Source organism: Morus notabilis, unplaced genomic scaffold (assembly GCF_000414095.1).
Source record: "Morus notabilis unplaced genomic scaffold, ASM41409v2 Scaffold467, whole genome shotgun sequence".
Taxonomy (NCBI): Eukaryota; Viridiplantae; Streptophyta; class Magnoliopsida; order Rosales; family Moraceae; genus Morus; species Morus notabilis.
In genome coordinates this window covers 141,856-158,543 of record NW_010361652.1, presented here as the reverse complement: position 1 = coordinate 158,543, position 16,688 = coordinate 141,856, and the positions used below count along the sequence as shown (strand labels likewise).

The following is a 16,688-nucleotide window of genomic DNA, read 5'->3' as shown; positions in this document are numbered from 1 at the left end:
CAAATAATGGTTCATGGCTCGCTACAGTATATTTCTCACAAAAAACACACGTAAAACGAGAATGATTCTGAATCATAATTCTGAATTCATGAACCAAACGTCCCCATAAAGATTCTGTCATTCCTTAACCCGTTAAAGAATCAGAAAAGTATTATCACACCATCTACAAGGAGATTTTTGCGGTAAAGTATGAAATTCAAAAGTTCAATTTCCGTCTTCGAGGTTATAATTTTGAGGTCCGAATAGATAATTCACCATTCCCTAAAGTCCTTAATTTTAAAAATAAAATTCTACCTGATTTGTAATTACTCAGACTTAAAAATTAATTTATCAGATATGACTTTTTTATAAAATATATAAAAGAACCGATATTCTTCTATTTAGAATCAGCGCAGCCGATTATTTTAACCCCAAAGTGCCCTTTCAAACCGTTAGGCCACGAGGTCCAAGCATTCAGCTCTAATGTTAAGTTGTCCCTCTCGAAACAACGGCTCATAGTAGGAGAGGTTTTTCTTAAAAAAAATTATTTAATTATTTGAGGCGTGCAATAAAATTATAAAATACATGAGGTCTTATCATATGAAGAACCAAAAGGATACGCGATGAAAGCATGAACTTAGAAGTACGAACTCTCAAATTTTGGACCACACGGAAATTGCATGAACATGATTGATTGCTTGCTGCAAGCAAGTATTCTGTAGAGCATAGTAAACAAATAAGATCGTACGATTACCAACAGATTCAGACAGCGTGTCACAATCAAACTCCACCGTCCGATGCACATCACTCTTTCTGCAGGTGTACATGGATGATCGTGCCCAACCAGACCACATATCCCTTCACGTGCGTCAGAGAAAATGAAAGCTCTTGTCGTCCATCAGTCCCTGCTTTACACGCCAAACACTTTTGGCGTAAATCCCAATTAGTCAAAAGTCAAGTAAAGTTGACCTCATGATTTCACCAAATGGTTATTTTATTTCGCTGGACCTTTGAATATTTGCCGTGGTACCGCGCGCGCCTGATCATAGCTCTAGAGCTTCGGGTTCACACCGTACGCGTAAATACGGACACGTCGGTTAGGTAAAAAACGAGGCAAAAAGAGAACTTATATTTATTTACGTCGCTCATATAAATTTTTAATTTAAATAAAAATATAATTTTATATGAGAATTTTAAATTATAGTAAAAAAATTAAATATAATTATAATAAAAATTAAATTTTATTAAATTTATTGATTTAAAATTTTAATTAAAATTAAAATATAATTTTATGTGATAATTTTTTATTATAATAAAAAATTATCACATAAAATTATATTTTAATTTTAATTAAAATTAAAATATAATTTTATGTGATAATTTTTTATTATAATAAAAAAATTATATATAATTATTTTTGAAAATTTTCACTCTAATAAAATTTGAAGAAGTGAAATGAATCATAACTTAAATTTAGGAGACGTTTAGTTTATAGTGTCAGAATTATAATTTAAAATTATTTTTATTTTACGTGTATTTTTTATAAGAAAAAATACTATAACGAATTATAAATTATAATTCGAATCTCTCTCTCATAAAGACGTTTAGTTTATGTATTTAGAATTATAATTTAAAACTATTCTCATTTTACGTATATTTTTTATAAAAAAAAATACTATAAAAAATTATGAATCATGATTTAAACTCAAAGACGAATATAGAAAACAAACCTCCAGCAAAACCCCAAACCTCTTTTTATTTTCTCTCTCTTCATCTTTCTTTTTCGTCTCTCTCTCTTGTTTGGATCTTTCTTTTTCTCGTCTCGTCTCTCCTCACGGGAAAATCTTTTCTCCCCCAATTCTGTGAATGCCAGATTTCTAGGGTTTCGGGCTCGATGTTCCCCGTTTCGTTCGGAATTCGCCGAACTTCGTTGACCCGTTGCCGATTCATGACTTGTTCTCTCGTCGCCGAATTCTGAAATCTGGACGACATTGGCTCTGTGCAAAAGGTGCGTTTTTTCCCCCTTCAATTTTCTATTTTTTTGCTGAATAATTGGCTCATCTGATTGTGGTTCAACGATTGTGGCGTTTTCTATATGTGATATGTTATTTCGTTTGGTTGCCGAGAAACAGAAAACAAGTTCTCTGATTTTTATGTGTCCGTACTGTGTTTGATTTTTCTTCTTCTTCTTCTGGAACCTCCATCTTTTTCTGTGTTGAAACGGTGTAATTTGTAAATCGGCTTAGTGACCTGTAATTTTCGAGGTTTATTTTCTTTAATTATGTTTCTGAAGTTTCTCGATAACGGATATAGTAGATTCTTGTTATGGGATCATCTTTTCGATTTCGGAATGTATCTTATCTCTAGTAAACCATCAGTTAACTAGATCAGTAGAATATGCGAACTTATTTGTCTACTTTTGATTTTGGAACAGAAGCCAGAGTGTGTTCTGCACTTTATATGAATTGTAGGCGTGCTTCTTGATAAAAGCCTTACTTGATGAGGAAGAAGAGGAAAGGAAGCGAAACAGACCCATGCTCGGATCTACACAACTTTTTGTCGTCAACCAACAATTCGCGATCATCAGTTCTTACCTCGCATTATTCACTTGAAGATTATACAAGGTTGAACAAGCGTTGCAAAGAAGATTCCAATGAAGGGCCTGTTGCTTCCTATAAAAGTAGAATTGCGGGCATTGCCACTGCACCTCCGTGCGGGACTTCATCTTTAGCCACACCTGGAAGGGGTCTGAAGCGGAAGATTGGTTGTATTGATGTAGCTACCCAAATGGGTAGGAAGAATAAGATTGAGAATGACTATATATCGGGTGCCACAATTGGGCATGGTAAGTTTGGTTCAGTTTGGTTGTGTCGGTCTAGGACCAGTGGAGCAGAATTTGCATGTAAGACTCTAAAGAAGGGAGAGGAAACGGTTCACAGGGAGGTGGAGATAATGCAGCACTTATCTGGTCACCCTGGGGTTGTGACATTGCAAGCAGTGTACGAGGAACATGAGTCTTTTCATCTTGTCATGGAGTTGTGCTCTGGGGGACGCTTGATTGATCAGATGTTGGAAGAGGGTCGGTATTCAGAGCATCGTGCTGCTAATATATTCAAGGAAGTTGTGTCAGTTATCAAGTATTGTCATGATATGGGGGTTGTTCACAGAGACATTAAGCCCGAGAATATTCTTTTCACAACTTCGGGAAAGATAAAGCTTGCAGATTTTGGGCTGGCAATGCGGATAACAAATGGTCAGGATCTATATACTTACAGACATATTGTTTATGTGGTTGTGCTTGTATGATATCTGCATGTACATTTACGTAAGGAAAATAATGATTTATTAGTTCAAGATTTGCAGTTTAGAAACGGTTATCAATGTAGACTACGGATTTATTTGCCTTTTCCTCCTCAGTATTGTAGTTTAAGGACCACGTGAATCGTTATGTATATTAAGCCTTTTCCTTCTTACCATTGTAGTGTAATGGCCTTCAGTATCTTTATGTGAGTTGACACATTAAGTAGAGCCCAATTTCAATCTTTAAGGCCCCCAGGGCCCCCCCCCCCCTCCCCCAAATCTGAAAGCTTTTGTAAAGTCTGTATCTTTTCCTGTGCGTTTTTGTATAGTTTGACAAACTGATATGGTTTTTCTAACGGCAACCCACGTATATGCAATGCACGAGTAGTGATGAGTGAAAATGTCAAAGTTAATACTACAAACATTCTCTTCAGTATAGCATTGACAAGAAGTTTGCGTGTTGCACGGGAAGTTCTGATTGCAATCCATATTCTATTCTATAAATAGTTTATCCTGAAAGTGTTTCTCATGCTTGTCACAGGTCAAAATTTGACTGGTTTAGCTGGAAGTCCAGCTTATGTTGCACCAGAGGTTTTATCAGGAAAATATTCTGAGAAGGTGGATATCTGGAGTGCTGGTGTGCTGTTACACGCACTTCTGGTGGGTCGTCTACCGTTTCAAGGAGACTCTTTAGAAGCAGTTTTTGAGGCAATAAAAAATGTGAAACTTGATTTCCACACTGGGATATGGGAATCAATATCGAAACCTGCAAGAGATCTCATTGGGAGAATGTTGACGAGGGACGTTTCGGCGAGAGTAACGGCTGACGAAGTACTAAGTAAGTTAAGCGTGTTACATAAGAAAATTGTACGCTAATTGTTTAAGTGCCCCGTGCACACCTTTGTCGATATAATAATTAGTTGCATGCTTCTTTGGGTGAGAGCATTCTGTGATAGTTATTGTTGACGGTATAAATTCGGCAACTTGGAATTTGACCTCTCCGGAAACACACATGAATTAAGCAAAAATAGTAAATTTTAAAAGAGTAAAAGACACGAAAAATTATAGAGGTTCGGCTGGAATAATGCCTACGTTCTCTGGGCTCTGGTTTTCACTATTTCTCAAAGAGTACACAAGAATTCTCTGTGAGCAGAAAATAGAGCGTAAAAAATAAATGAGGAGTTTTGGCCTCTATTTATTGGCTCTCCTCTACAGGGTTTAAGATTTGAATGATCAGGAGATTAGATAATCTTTATCTGATCTGCTATGCAAGATCTTTATCTTGTATTTGTTTTTGAATAGGGATTGAGAGTTGTCCTCTCCTGATTTCTCAGTTCTTAAGTTGATCTTCGATTTTCTCCTTTTGTCTTGGATATTTCTTGACTTGCATCTGTATGTCAATTTGGTATTTCTCGACCATAAGGCAGAACAATAGGAATTGGACTTCTCGACAGCTTGATTCACTTGAGGCGGTCAGATTCCTCGACCGTGGTGCAACACATAAAGATTTTAAGTGAAATTTGGGAAGTATGTTTCAAGATAGCACTTGGGTTGGATCTAAATAGATCTCTTCTCGGTGCATGACAGGGTTGGGTGAAGTCCACTTGAAGATAACACTTACTTTGAAGTGTTTTATTTTTAGGGACTGATCCTCCAGCCAAAACGCTATTAAAGATTCCTGTTGTTCTTCTTGTTGTTCTTCTTCTTGTTCTTCTTCTTCTTCCTCTTTTTTAGTTTTGCTTGCTTTGAACGTATTGATGTTGTTACTGCATATGATTGTGTGCTGTGACTGATTTTTTTGTTATAGATTATAGATTGAACCCCAGATTGTTACTTTTGAGTATTTTTATTCAATTGGATGACGTAAAGCACTATCTTGCAGGACACCCTTGGATATTATTCTACACTGCACGAACATTAAAGAATCTTCCTATCAAGTCGAAGACGAAGAACCAAGTTGGGGCACCTTCCCACCAGCTTGTTACTAGAGCCAGATTAAAGTTCGATCAAAGCAGGATTGAAAGCAGTTCTCTGGATGATAATTCAAATTCATTTTCATCCTCTGATAGTTGCAAGTCAGCAAATCGGGACGATTGTGGTTTGGTAGATGCACTAGCCACAGCAGTTTCACGAGTGAGAATTTCTGAACCGAAAAGAAGCAGATTGTGCAGTCCCACTGGCCCAATTGAGCAGCAGTGTTCGTCTAACATAAAGGCTAACAATCTCTGTAAAGCGTTTTGATCTTGCTGACGGACTGACACCAGTATCACGATCTCCAATCCTTTTTAATGCTGGGGAACTGAAGTATGCCTGCCCCGGTGGGAATCATCAGTGGGTGAAGGGTGATAACAAGCTGACGATTCCAGATCAAAGTGGTAACTTGGGTGTCATCATAATGCTTTGAAGAAACCCACTGTGACCCTTTTAATTTTCCATTATATTTGCTGTTTTTTTTTTCTTTTTTAACCTAATAATGGTTCTAAGTTCTAACCTGATGAACTGAGAGAATTCATGTACAGACTGTAAATAGAATGCTGGAGTGTTTTCCTCTCTCACTTATGATAAATGGTTAAATATAGTGCTTTAGTTATTTCTAATGTGAATAGCATGTGGAGATATTTGAAGCAATGATAGTCTTCTATCTGTTTTCTGTTGAGTGAATGTTGATTTTAAATCTTTTTGATATCTACTAGTAATAACACATTTCTTACGGGATCCTTAAATCTTGCAAATGGTTATCATCCCTCGGGATTTGAACCTGATTATGGAATCATCTTAATTTTTGTTTATTGACTATTGTTGTACAAGTCTTGATGTCCAACACTTGACGCCACCCTATGTAAGCACCGATATAAAGAAACAGCAAAACAATGTCATTTTGTTAGTGATGTGGATCATTGACTATAAAAATGTTGGCGGCGTTTTTTTTTTTTTTTTTTTTAAATTATTCCTTCACTGACATGAATTTTTTGGATCGTGTATGGAAATCCGAGTTTTAGAATAAGATTTTGATGATTTTCACCCCGATCTAAACCGTCTGTATTCTTCCTTCTTTAACGCCTTTGTTGCCTTCTTTGGACGGTTTCAGTTGTGATATTGTATTCCGAAGCAACGCCTGTTGCCAGAAAAGGTCAACTTCTTGTTAAACCATGTGCATTGCCTGCACTAACCTTTGACCAAAAACCACAAATTTCATTGTTTAGTGCCTTTCCCTATTTGTTTAATTCCTCTGAAGCTTCAATCTCGAGATGAATAATCTATTTAAAGTGTGTATGTAAGCTACTTGGAATTCTTGGCTTTAACCTCAAACAAACAATGGAAATCCAAAGTAGTGCCAAAGCAGTGATCAGAAGGAGAAATCCTTGTTCCTCAACCAAACTCGTCCTTTGCATCATTCTTGCGCTTACCCTTCCAATACTATTGTACATGCAAGCTTCTTCCATCTATCCACGTTCCTCTGCTTCATGGGATATCTTCCAGAAACTTTGAACCTGGAGCGACACACACAACGCCCTCATTTCCGAGCTCCGGGACTCAGTCACTTTCTTGCTTCTCAGAGATCTGAGCTTCGCCAAAACTGGCATGGAAGGGAATATTTGGTCTATGAGCTCCTTGAACGACATCCTTTAAGAAAATGAATCCAGGTATCTCTACTTCCCTTCAGAACCATCCAAGGGAAGGATTCTCTGCATCAAAGGGCATGACACACACGAAGGGAAGAAAAACTTGTATGCCTTAGCATGGCCAGAGAGCCTTCCACGCTCTGCGACTCTCTTGAAGGGCTTAACCTTTGTGTCGGACACATACTACGACTATGAAAATCTTTGGCATGGATTGTCCGCTATAGCTCCTTTTGTGGGCTGGTCAATCAAGAACGAATGCCTAAAACCAACAAGATGGGTGCTCTTCCATTGGGGCGAGGTTAGAGACAGAATGGGACCTTGGATTCAGAACATAACGCAAGCAAGCTTTGGATAAGTCCCGGTTGAAACTTTGACGAAAGGAGGTGATGGTCCTTATTGTTTTGAGAAGGCTGTTGTGATGAGGCACAATGCGGGGCGCATGGCGAAGGAAAGGAAGCTTCAGGTTTTTGACCTGTTGAGGTGCAAAGCGAGGTCGTTTTGCCGATTAAGCCTTTTCGGTAGGGGGAAAGAGGTCAATGCAAGAAGAGAGCCTGTTGTGAGGCTGACTTTGCTGATGAGAAGAGATTCGAGATCGTTCGCGGATCCAACCGCTGTGATTAGTGTATTTGAGGGGGAATGTGCCTTGGTGGAAGGATGCATGATGGAGGTGGCTCAGTCTGAAGATTTGAGCTTCTGTGATCAGGTTTGTCACTGTGTAGCTGTCCTATTTCTCTGTTTGATTCTAAGTTCTGTCTCTCGTTTTTGTTAAATTATTAGAGATTTGTCTTAAAAAATAAATGATATCTCACCAGGCAAGAATGCTGATGACACCACCTATAAGTATATTAACCAATAATTCTTGCTCAACTGGAGTGTAGTTTTAGCACCAGAGTTTAGCTCATAAACTAATGCAAGGAAGAGAACTTGACTAAAGTGAGAATAATGCTGTTTTAAACTAACTTATACAATTCAGCAAAAAAAAAAAAAAAAAACTTACTTATACAATAAGACAAGAAAAGCACAAATAACCATCCACATTACAGCTCATTCTACTGATGCACTTTATGGCTAAAGCTCGGGTCTTATAATGCAGGTGAAAGTAATGACTAATATCGACATTGTTGCGTCACCACACGGAGCACAGCTAACGAACATGATCTTCATGGACAGAAACAGTAGTGTTATGGAGTTCTTCCCCAAGGATTGGAGCTTGCAGGTGTTGGCCAGTAGCACATCACTGGATGGCAGAAATTTCTGGGATGAGCCACACTGGCGCTTGGCATGATCCTCTCGGCGAAAAGGAATGCCCCGATCCCCAAAATGATGAACAGTGCTTTGATTTTTATAAAGATGCCGAGGTCACTCATAATGAGACACACTTCGCGGAGCGAGCACGTAATGTCCTCAACCAAGTGAAAACAAGCAAATTAGAGCAAATGACTCGGAGTTCACAGGCAAAATCAAATGTTTGTATATGCTAGTTTGACACTTCATCATTATTATGTTGGTTGGTCCTCCTCTTATAAGCAAAAGTAAACAATTTCCGTGAGCATGTGAATGATAATAGATGCTAAGATATCATATGGTTAGGCAAAACGACATTCTTCCCAGTCACAAAAGCTGAAGCTCTAATTAAAGAAAATTCCTGGTTCCAATGGAATTTATGTGTTTAATGGTGAGAAGATCGGGAGTGACTCAGGAAAATCATAATGCTTTCCTTCTTAGTGAGAAAATTGGTCAAAGGGTATACATAATATAACAATATAAAAGAGTTGATGGTGAGGAAGCGGTACGCATCACAATAATTTTATAAAAACTTGAAAACATGATTTTCAAGATGTTACTGTTAACATACAAAACCATGGAGGACAATTTACAATATAGTCCAGCTTAGCAATCTCGTCTGGCCTTCCAAGCAACATTCTATGGTATGAGGTGTCATGGGAACTTCTACATGCATCATTTTCGAGACATTTTGGACCACAGGTAAACCAAAAAGAAGCAAACTAACGCGAAAAGAACCACATGGACAACACTGTTCGAGCCATTCTGAATGATGCTTTTGTTCAATCTCCTTACGTTGTTCTTTACCCCTGCTTGAGCTTTGATCAGTGTCATTTGCTGCAATTAATAAGATACAAAATTATTTTCAGAAAGGTGTTGGTGTTGCATTCCATCTTTTGTTTAAGTGTAACAGTATTAACCGCGAAAGAAGTAAAAAGATGCATGGAATATCATTTCAAGTGTAACTAGTCTGGCCCTAACCATGCTCTTCGTCTCTCAAATTTTACAGTCTAGATGAGACATAAGTTCTGTGGAAACAGGTCTAAAGATTATACAAGTTTAAGCAGCGGCATTATTTACAAAACATGAGTAATTCCTAGGTGAAAAGCAGAAGTGACATAGCAAGTATACTTCATAAGAGTCACTTTCAGGCTCATTATATCCTTCAGCCTAAAATGTATACAAATTTTCAGCCACATGGTATTCCAAAACATGAACTATTCAATTCCATATAGTGCAGGATATATAATAAAAGAAATTTATGTCTTTCAAGCAAGGATAACATAATGAATACTTGCCAGCTGATTGAGAAAGTCATTCTGGAATCTCGCTTCTGTCCCTATCTCTTCAGCTACCTGCAACAGGGTACACTCCGTAATCCAAAAACGCAGTACAAATTACCTAAACATTTATTGCAATCAAATAGCTAGCCTACGAACAATCACAAAAGTCCCAGAGAACAGAATGTTGGTCCCAGAAAATAACCTATTACACATATCTTTTAGTATTTACTAACTTATAGAAACTTTTCTGTGAATACATAATTTGAGCCAAAACGATAGAATTTCCAAGGAAAAAAAAACAAAAAAAAAAAAGTTCACTGTCATATCAAAACAAGTTGTGAGTAAGGCATGCTGCTATACAATAGCCTCTAGTTATTCCAAATCTGCATTGATGCTTTACGAAAGCTAAGAAAATCAAGTCAATATGATTACTTCCCCTTTTCATAAAAAATATAAAATATGATGATTTGATAATAAAAAAAAATGCAAAACTGCAAAACAACAGCTTCTAGCGTGCAAAAAGTGCAAGTGAAGACTTAATAAATAAATAAAAAGTGTAAGTGAAGACCCATTGGATGCCCAAAATAGAAGACCTAATACCTTGGTACTAAATTGAAACTTTTCCAAATTTCTCAAAGTCATGCTCTTGAAACAGAACTTAAAAAATAAAAAAAAAATAAAGAAAAATAAACAGAACCCAATTCACTACTCCAAGGAAACCAATTCAATTATCTACAAGCTACGGTTTTCTATTTAAAAACAAACTTCTTACATTTCTCAATCGCCTAACTTGGCTACGAAGACCTGTGATCTCGTCATCCAAGTCGCCCTGCATCGGATCAATGCGCAATTGAATTTCATCGGAACTCGCCACCGGTCTCGTGATAAGACCCTCCCTGCTCGTCCAACATGTCGTTCGTCAAAATCAAGAAAAAAAAAAAAAGAAAAAAAAAGCCAAAGGCTTCTAATTTTCTCGGGAACCAAACAGAAAATAACTTAATTTCGATTACCTCGATCTGAAGGGAGCAGCGCCACCATAGGCAGCCATCGGAGAAGGAAAGAGGATAAATATAAACCCTAACAACGCAGTATTTCGGAATCGAGTCAATTGACGAAGATGGCGCCAATAAAAACTTTGTGAAGAACTGAAGATATCTGTTGATTTGATTTTGAGATTTATAATGAGAAAATCATTTATAATTTATTAAACGCGAGGGCTGTGAGTCTGTGACGTAATTCGGACGGCCAATCCGCCGTTGGTTTTTCAATCTCCGAAATCCGACCGTTCAAAAAAGTATTCAACTAATATAATAAAAAAAGTAAGGGTTAACCCCTTTTCCCTCTCAACTTAACGGTGATTCTCAATTTATTTTTAAATTTTTTGAAAAGTCACGCTTTACCTCTTAAATTTTAATTTAGACCACTTACTCTTTGATTCAGATTAAATTAAATATAGTTATGCAGTCTTTTTATTCATTTGATTTTAATAAAAATTTTAACAAAAGATTAAGAGTGGAAATACAAATTGTGATACGTGATACACGACACGAACACAAAGACACGATTAACCCGACTCGATTTATTAATTTTTTATTTAAAATATACACAAATATAGACAAAAAATATTTCTTAACGAATTTTTTTAAAATAGATTTAATTATAATAACATCAAAATATAAGATTTGTGACCTAACAATGTAAAATGTAGATAAATGGACTAAGTAAATAAATTAGCACTCAAATTGTTCGCATTAATCGTGACAGTATAAATCTGAGTGATGTTTTCATTCAACAAGTGACACCATGTCGACTCGAATACGACACGAAAATTTAGGTCAACACAACACGATCTAAATTGTCACGTACAAAAGATCACGTAATCGTACTGCCCATTTTCTTCCATTTTGTTTTGAGTAGAGTTACTACTATAATGGGAGTTAATGCTCCGTTTGGTTGGAGGGATGGAGAGTAGGAAGGATTAAGAGGATTATAATAATCCTTCATGTTATTTAGTTAGATAGAGAGAGTTAAAATGATAGATGATAATTATTTATTTTATTACTATGATGTCAATTTTATTATTTTTTAATAATTTATTTTGAATGGTAGATAAGTATTTTTAATTTAAATTTAAGTGAATTAGTTGGATCCTTCAATCAGTGGAAGGATCCAAAATTATAAGCCGAGAGGGAGAGTCTCTCCTTCTTACCAAATAAAAAATTTACTCACTCCCTACTTCCTACCAAACATATCATAAATAAAATTAATTCAAAATTTAAAAAATAAAGAGGGAGTTTTAAATTTTATGGGGTAAATTCGGGCACATCAGTCCGTTTCGTTCGTTGATTCAAGTTTTTAATTCGAATTGAGATATGATTTTATGTGAGAGTTTTTTACTGTAGTAAAAAAGTTAGATGTAACTATTTTTGAGAGCTTTTTACTGTAACAAACTCGAATTTTAAACTCAAATTGGTGAAATGAACGGGCCTAATTAATCTAAAAACTATTTTCAAGCAAAACAAATTAATCCAAAAACTATTTACATGTCTCAACGGAAAAAAAAAAAAAAAAAAAAAAGAAGAAGAAGAAAGAAGAGAGAGAAGGTCCTACATACCCAAGCAAAAGCCAAGCCATGACGTTTTCAAGAAAAAGACCAACGCGGCATTGCCACTACGAAACGACGAACAATGCCATCGCGTTTTACTAGACGAATCCACGCGTTTGCTCTTCCTATAAGTAGTACATCCCCACGATCCTCCAGGATCATCCGAACGTGGGCAAAAGAAAAAAATAAAAATAAAAATTTCTAAGGAGTGGGGAAAAAAGAAAAAGAAAGATGGGAAGCGAATGTCATGAGGTTGTGAGAAAACCAAGATTTTTGTGCCTTCATGGATTCAGAACAAGCGGAGAAATCATGAAAAAGCAGGTTGAGAAGTGGCCCGAGTCGGTGCTGGAGAAGATGGATCTCGTCTTCCTTGATGGGCCTTTTCCGGCCCAGGGAAAATCCGACGTCGACGGGATTTTCGATCCTCCCTATTACGAGTGGTTCCGATTCAACAAGGTCTCTTTGCTTTCATCAGTAATAATATTTTTATTCTTTGCTTTTCCGAAATCATGAGAAAAACAACAAAAATTAATCTTCGTTTTCAAATGTCTGTAACAGGAATTTACGGAGTATTACAACTTTGAAGAGTGCCTTCAATACATAGAAGATTTCATGATTAAGAACGGACCTTTTGATGGTCTCGTTGGTTTCTCTCAGGTATTATTAAATATTAATAATTTTAAAAAACAATTACAACTTTTATTACTTTTTTTTTTTTGTCTTTTATAGTTAAGAGCCACTAATATGACGAAAACGTTAAATGAAACAATACAGGGGGCGATATTAGCGGGGGGTTTGCCGGGGCTACAAGACAAGGTACAAGTTAAAACTGGTTTTTTCGACAAGCCATTGAATATATATATATATATATATTGAGAATAGAAGTAAAAAATTAAATTGTCTTGTGTTTTTTAATTTTTAAATTGTCTTGTCTTGTGCGCAGGGCGTGGCATTAACGAAGGTTCCGAAAATACAAAATTTGATAATAATAGGAGGAGCAAAATTCAGGTCACCTGTCGTGGTTGAGAAAGCCTACGCGTCTCCGATTCAGTGCCCTTCTCTTCACTTTTTCGGTATTTTCTATTTTCTATGTTTCTTTTTCTTTTTCGGTCAGCATTTGTGTACCACGTGTGAATTGTGTTACTTTGAAAAAGCAAGAATTTGGACGTGGACTTTATTCGTTTTGCTAGAAGAAAGGTATCCATGGGCTACTTCTACGTGAAAAAGTTGTCATTCTAATTCAAATAATGAGATTCTCATTAACATATGTTTTAAACTGTTAAATTGGTATCCCTCAACAAAAAAAAAAAAAAAAAAAAAAAAAAAAAAAAAAAAAACTGTTAAATTTTTACGAAATTGTCAGTTTTGCGTATTCTTTTAGTAATTTTGACGAAGTGTAACATTGTGTGCGTTTAGAATTATTTTTAAAAACAATTTTTACGAATTTTGAGAAGTAAAAAATAAAAATAAAAGCGAAACACATTTGTTTAACAAATATTTTAAAAATAAAAACTATGAGAATAATTTTTATAAAAGAATTAGAAAACAGTTAAAAATTATTTTCACTTTTTAGTATTTATAAATAATATTATAATATATTAATTAATAAATACGATTTTATTTTTTTTATAATCTCTTAAAAAATCAACCAAACGCAATTTTAAAATCGATCTTAAAATGATTCTCAAAATAATTTTATTTTTTATTTTTTATTAAAAATAAAATTATTTTAAAACTAATTCCAAACACGCACATTGTTTTTCTTAATGCCGTTTGAGGTCATAATACTCCTTCCCTTACAAAATAAGATGCAAAATAGTACTAAAAAAAACCAACCTTAAAAGATAATAAAAAAGTCTCGTAGGCATGGCGGGTTTTGGATGCTTCCTCGATCAGGAATTGAGATCTAGATCCAGCAAAACTGAGACACCCTTTTTTTTTTTTTTTTAAATGTCATTTCTGCATTAGAGTACATGATTTTATGCAAGTTGTTGGAAAATGGGAACTTTACAGTTTTGTTAAGCCAATATGTGAAAATGAAAACACAGTAGTAAGCATATGTTAATAAGTATATGTATGTACATTTTACGGTTGTGTACTAACTGCTTTATAAAAATTTTATGTTATTTCTCCAAATTTCAGTATACTTTCATCATTTGATTGTGGGTTGGATAGCTCACCAATAATGGTGATTAATTTCACGTATCTAAAACCTTTTTGCAGGAGAGACGGATTTCTTGAAACCTTATGGACTTGAGTTCTTGGAATGCTGTTTAGATCCTGTAGTGATTCATCATCCAAAGGGCCACACTGTCCCAAGACTTGGTAAGTATATTAACTATTGTGTATAGAAAAATGTTTAGGACTCCACCTGTGCTTGCCAATCACTGCTAATAGAAGGTGGGCTCCACCTATAAGTTTATATTGCGGAATCCACCTTCTATTTGTGGGCATTTTAAATGTTTATATTATGAAAAAATGGAGAATTTACTCTTGAGAGTGCATAAATATAGACTTTTACTATTTACTCTTGATAAATACCATTTTGTTAGTGTAATTATTTGACTAAAAAGGTTATGAATCAAAAATAAAAAATAAAAATTCTGACACATGCACTTTCAAGCGGTATTTGTCAAGATTATCCTTATATTATTCAAACAACTTTGTTTAGACAATAACTAACTAGGTTTTTTTTTTTTTTTTTTTTTTTGTTTCTTAGATGAAAAGAGCTTGCCCACAGTGCAGAGCTTCATTGAAAAGATTCAGAAGACATTGTCTGAGAAAGAAGAATAGTTACAAGCAATATATGTGCTTAAATTGGTCCTGTTGTAGCTTTTTCTTTGAAACGATTTAGTCTAATTTGAGGGAGGCAAGATGGGGGACACATGGTAAAGCCAAATTGTAAGGTCATTCTTTTTTGGAATTGAAGATTGTCATAGTATTCAAAATATAAGAAATCCTAATTTTACTCTAATTTGTCTTGGAGAACTCCAGTTGCACCTTTTTAGTTTGCTAAATTATGGAGAAAATCGTTGATTGCAATATTTGATAACAACACTCATGGCACAAGGCCGCTAATTATATTGTAAAATGATTATAACAAACAACAAATTTTAAATGATAATCTGAACACCAATTTAATCACAACCGTTGATTTTAAATGACTACCCTATATTGTCGCTAAAAATTCTAGTGAACTAGCCCTGCCCCGCACTACTGAATCCCATGCAACCTTATGCAGCGTTTTGTAGTGACCAACCATGTCAACCTAGTCACCCTACTAGTCACGCTGCTTTAAGCAGAAGGCTTCTTTTGAGAGCACGCCCTAGTGTTGTGAGAATGCCTACAGCCGGTCACGAGCACACCCCCAAACCCCTCATTTGCCCCAACGACACCGCCGACCAACCTTCAAAATGCCGAATAGGACCCCAACCTCATGATTTTAGCCCCTCCATTTGTAAGTCCTGTGAGCAAAGACATTGTTGCCGTCAAGGGAAAGAGAAGAAAGGAAATGAGATTAGATTAGTTTAAAATTTGGTTTGAGATGATTTTAAATTGTCAAAGTAAATTTTAATTATGTCGGTAAGTCAGACTTTCACCCATGTGTTTGGTATTCTTATGATGAGACTTATATTAGGACCATTATGCTGCCCTTTTCTCCCCTGTAACAATACAATATAGACTTTTGTTAATAGTGGCAGTGCCACATTTGAGGTTTTTAATTTTTATGCCAATATTATTTTTTGAAAAGTTTAATTATGCCCTCACTATGCGGAAAATTCTACTTGCGCTTAAAGTTCTTTAACCAAAATTATTTCGAAAGTTATCCGAATACTTTCCAAAGCACCTTTCGAGCCCATAAAGTCAAAATATAATTTTTTGAGAAATTATAGTATTTACTTTTAAGAATGTATAAGTTTGGACCTTTTAGGGATAAGTTCTACCCAATGGTTATAACAATTGGTATCAGAGCATGCTCCTCCTCAGGCCCACGTTGCGGAAGGGGCGACCTGGAAAGGCCAGAGTGGGCCATCCAGAGTGGGCCGCCGTGAACGTCGGTGTCGGAAGCGTGGTGGTATGTTAGGATCCTGGTTGAGTCTCATATTGCTAAGTATGAGCTTAGCATGTGGGTTTATAACCACTTGGGCACCCTCTCCCTACAAGCTAGCTTTTGGGGATGAGTTCTACCCAAGGGTTATAACAATTGGTATCAGAGCATGCCCCTCCTCAGGCCCACGTTGCGGAAGGGGCGACATGGGGAGGGGTGACCTGGAAAGGCCAGAGTGGGCCATCCAGAGGTTACTTTTTATTCTTGATAAATACTATTTTATTAGTGTAATTATTTGACTAAAAAGATTATGAATCAAAAATAAAAGATAAAAATTATGATGCATATACTTTCAATGAGTATTTGTTAAGATTATTTAATGGCCCGTTCACTTCACTAACTCTAATTTTATGATTTGAGTAAGAAAAGTGAACTTGAGTTGTTTTTAATTGGAGTTGTAATATGAAATTTGAGTTACATGTTTAGTAAGAGATTGATGTGGCATTTACAACTTGAATTTTGTGTTCACTTGCACAAATCTAAACTCACCACTTACATAAGATATT

At 35.7% G+C, this 16,688-nt stretch overlaps 4 protein-coding genes across 4 annotated transcripts; 3 read left to right on the top strand and 1 right to left on the bottom strand.

The window, feature by feature from the left end:
* Positions 1-1,778: 1,778 nt before the first annotated feature.
* On the top strand, positions 1,779-5,996 carry LOC21408718 (serine/threonine-protein kinase PEPKR2). The gene is made up of 4 exons (XM_024167151.1): positions 1,779-1,987; positions 2,414-3,232; positions 3,821-4,117; positions 5,162-5,996. Exons 2-4 carry the CDS (start codon positions 2,479-2,481, stop codon positions 5,518-5,520), a joined length of 1,410 nt encoding a protein of 469 aa, XP_024022919.1. The 5' UTR covers positions 1,779-1,987; positions 2,414-2,478; the 3' UTR covers positions 5,521-5,996.
* Positions 5,997-6,594: 598 nt separating this feature from the next.
* Positions 6,595-8,187, top strand: LOC112092041. The gene is made up of 4 exons (XM_024167186.1): positions 6,595-6,701; positions 6,924-7,200; positions 7,312-7,605; positions 7,996-8,187. The coding sequence occupies exons 1-4, from the start codon at positions 6,595-6,597 to the stop codon at positions 8,185-8,187; spliced, it is 870 nt and encodes a 289-aa protein (XP_024022954.1).
* Positions 8,188-8,534: 347 nt separating this feature from the next.
* On the bottom strand, positions 8,535-10,621 carry LOC21408717 (bet1-like protein At4g14600). The gene is made up of 4 exons (XM_024167182.1): positions 10,480-10,621; positions 10,242-10,365; positions 9,485-9,541; positions 8,535-9,023 (listed from the first exon to the last, which is right to left on the bottom strand). Exons 1-4 carry the CDS (start codon positions 10,515-10,517, stop codon positions 8,862-8,864), a joined length of 381 nt encoding a protein of 126 aa, XP_024022950.1. The 5' UTR covers positions 10,518-10,621; the 3' UTR covers positions 8,535-8,861.
* Positions 10,622-12,228: 1,607 nt separating this feature from the next.
* Positions 12,229-15,048, top strand: LOC21408716 (esterase AGAP003155). The gene is made up of 6 exons (XM_024167166.1): positions 12,229-12,530; positions 12,633-12,731; positions 12,849-12,890; positions 13,018-13,147; positions 14,298-14,399; positions 14,794-15,048. Exons 1-6 carry the CDS (start codon positions 12,306-12,308, stop codon positions 14,865-14,867), a joined length of 672 nt encoding a protein of 223 aa, XP_024022934.1. The 5' UTR covers positions 12,229-12,305; the 3' UTR covers positions 14,868-15,048.
* Positions 15,049-16,688: the final 1,640 nt, after the last annotated feature.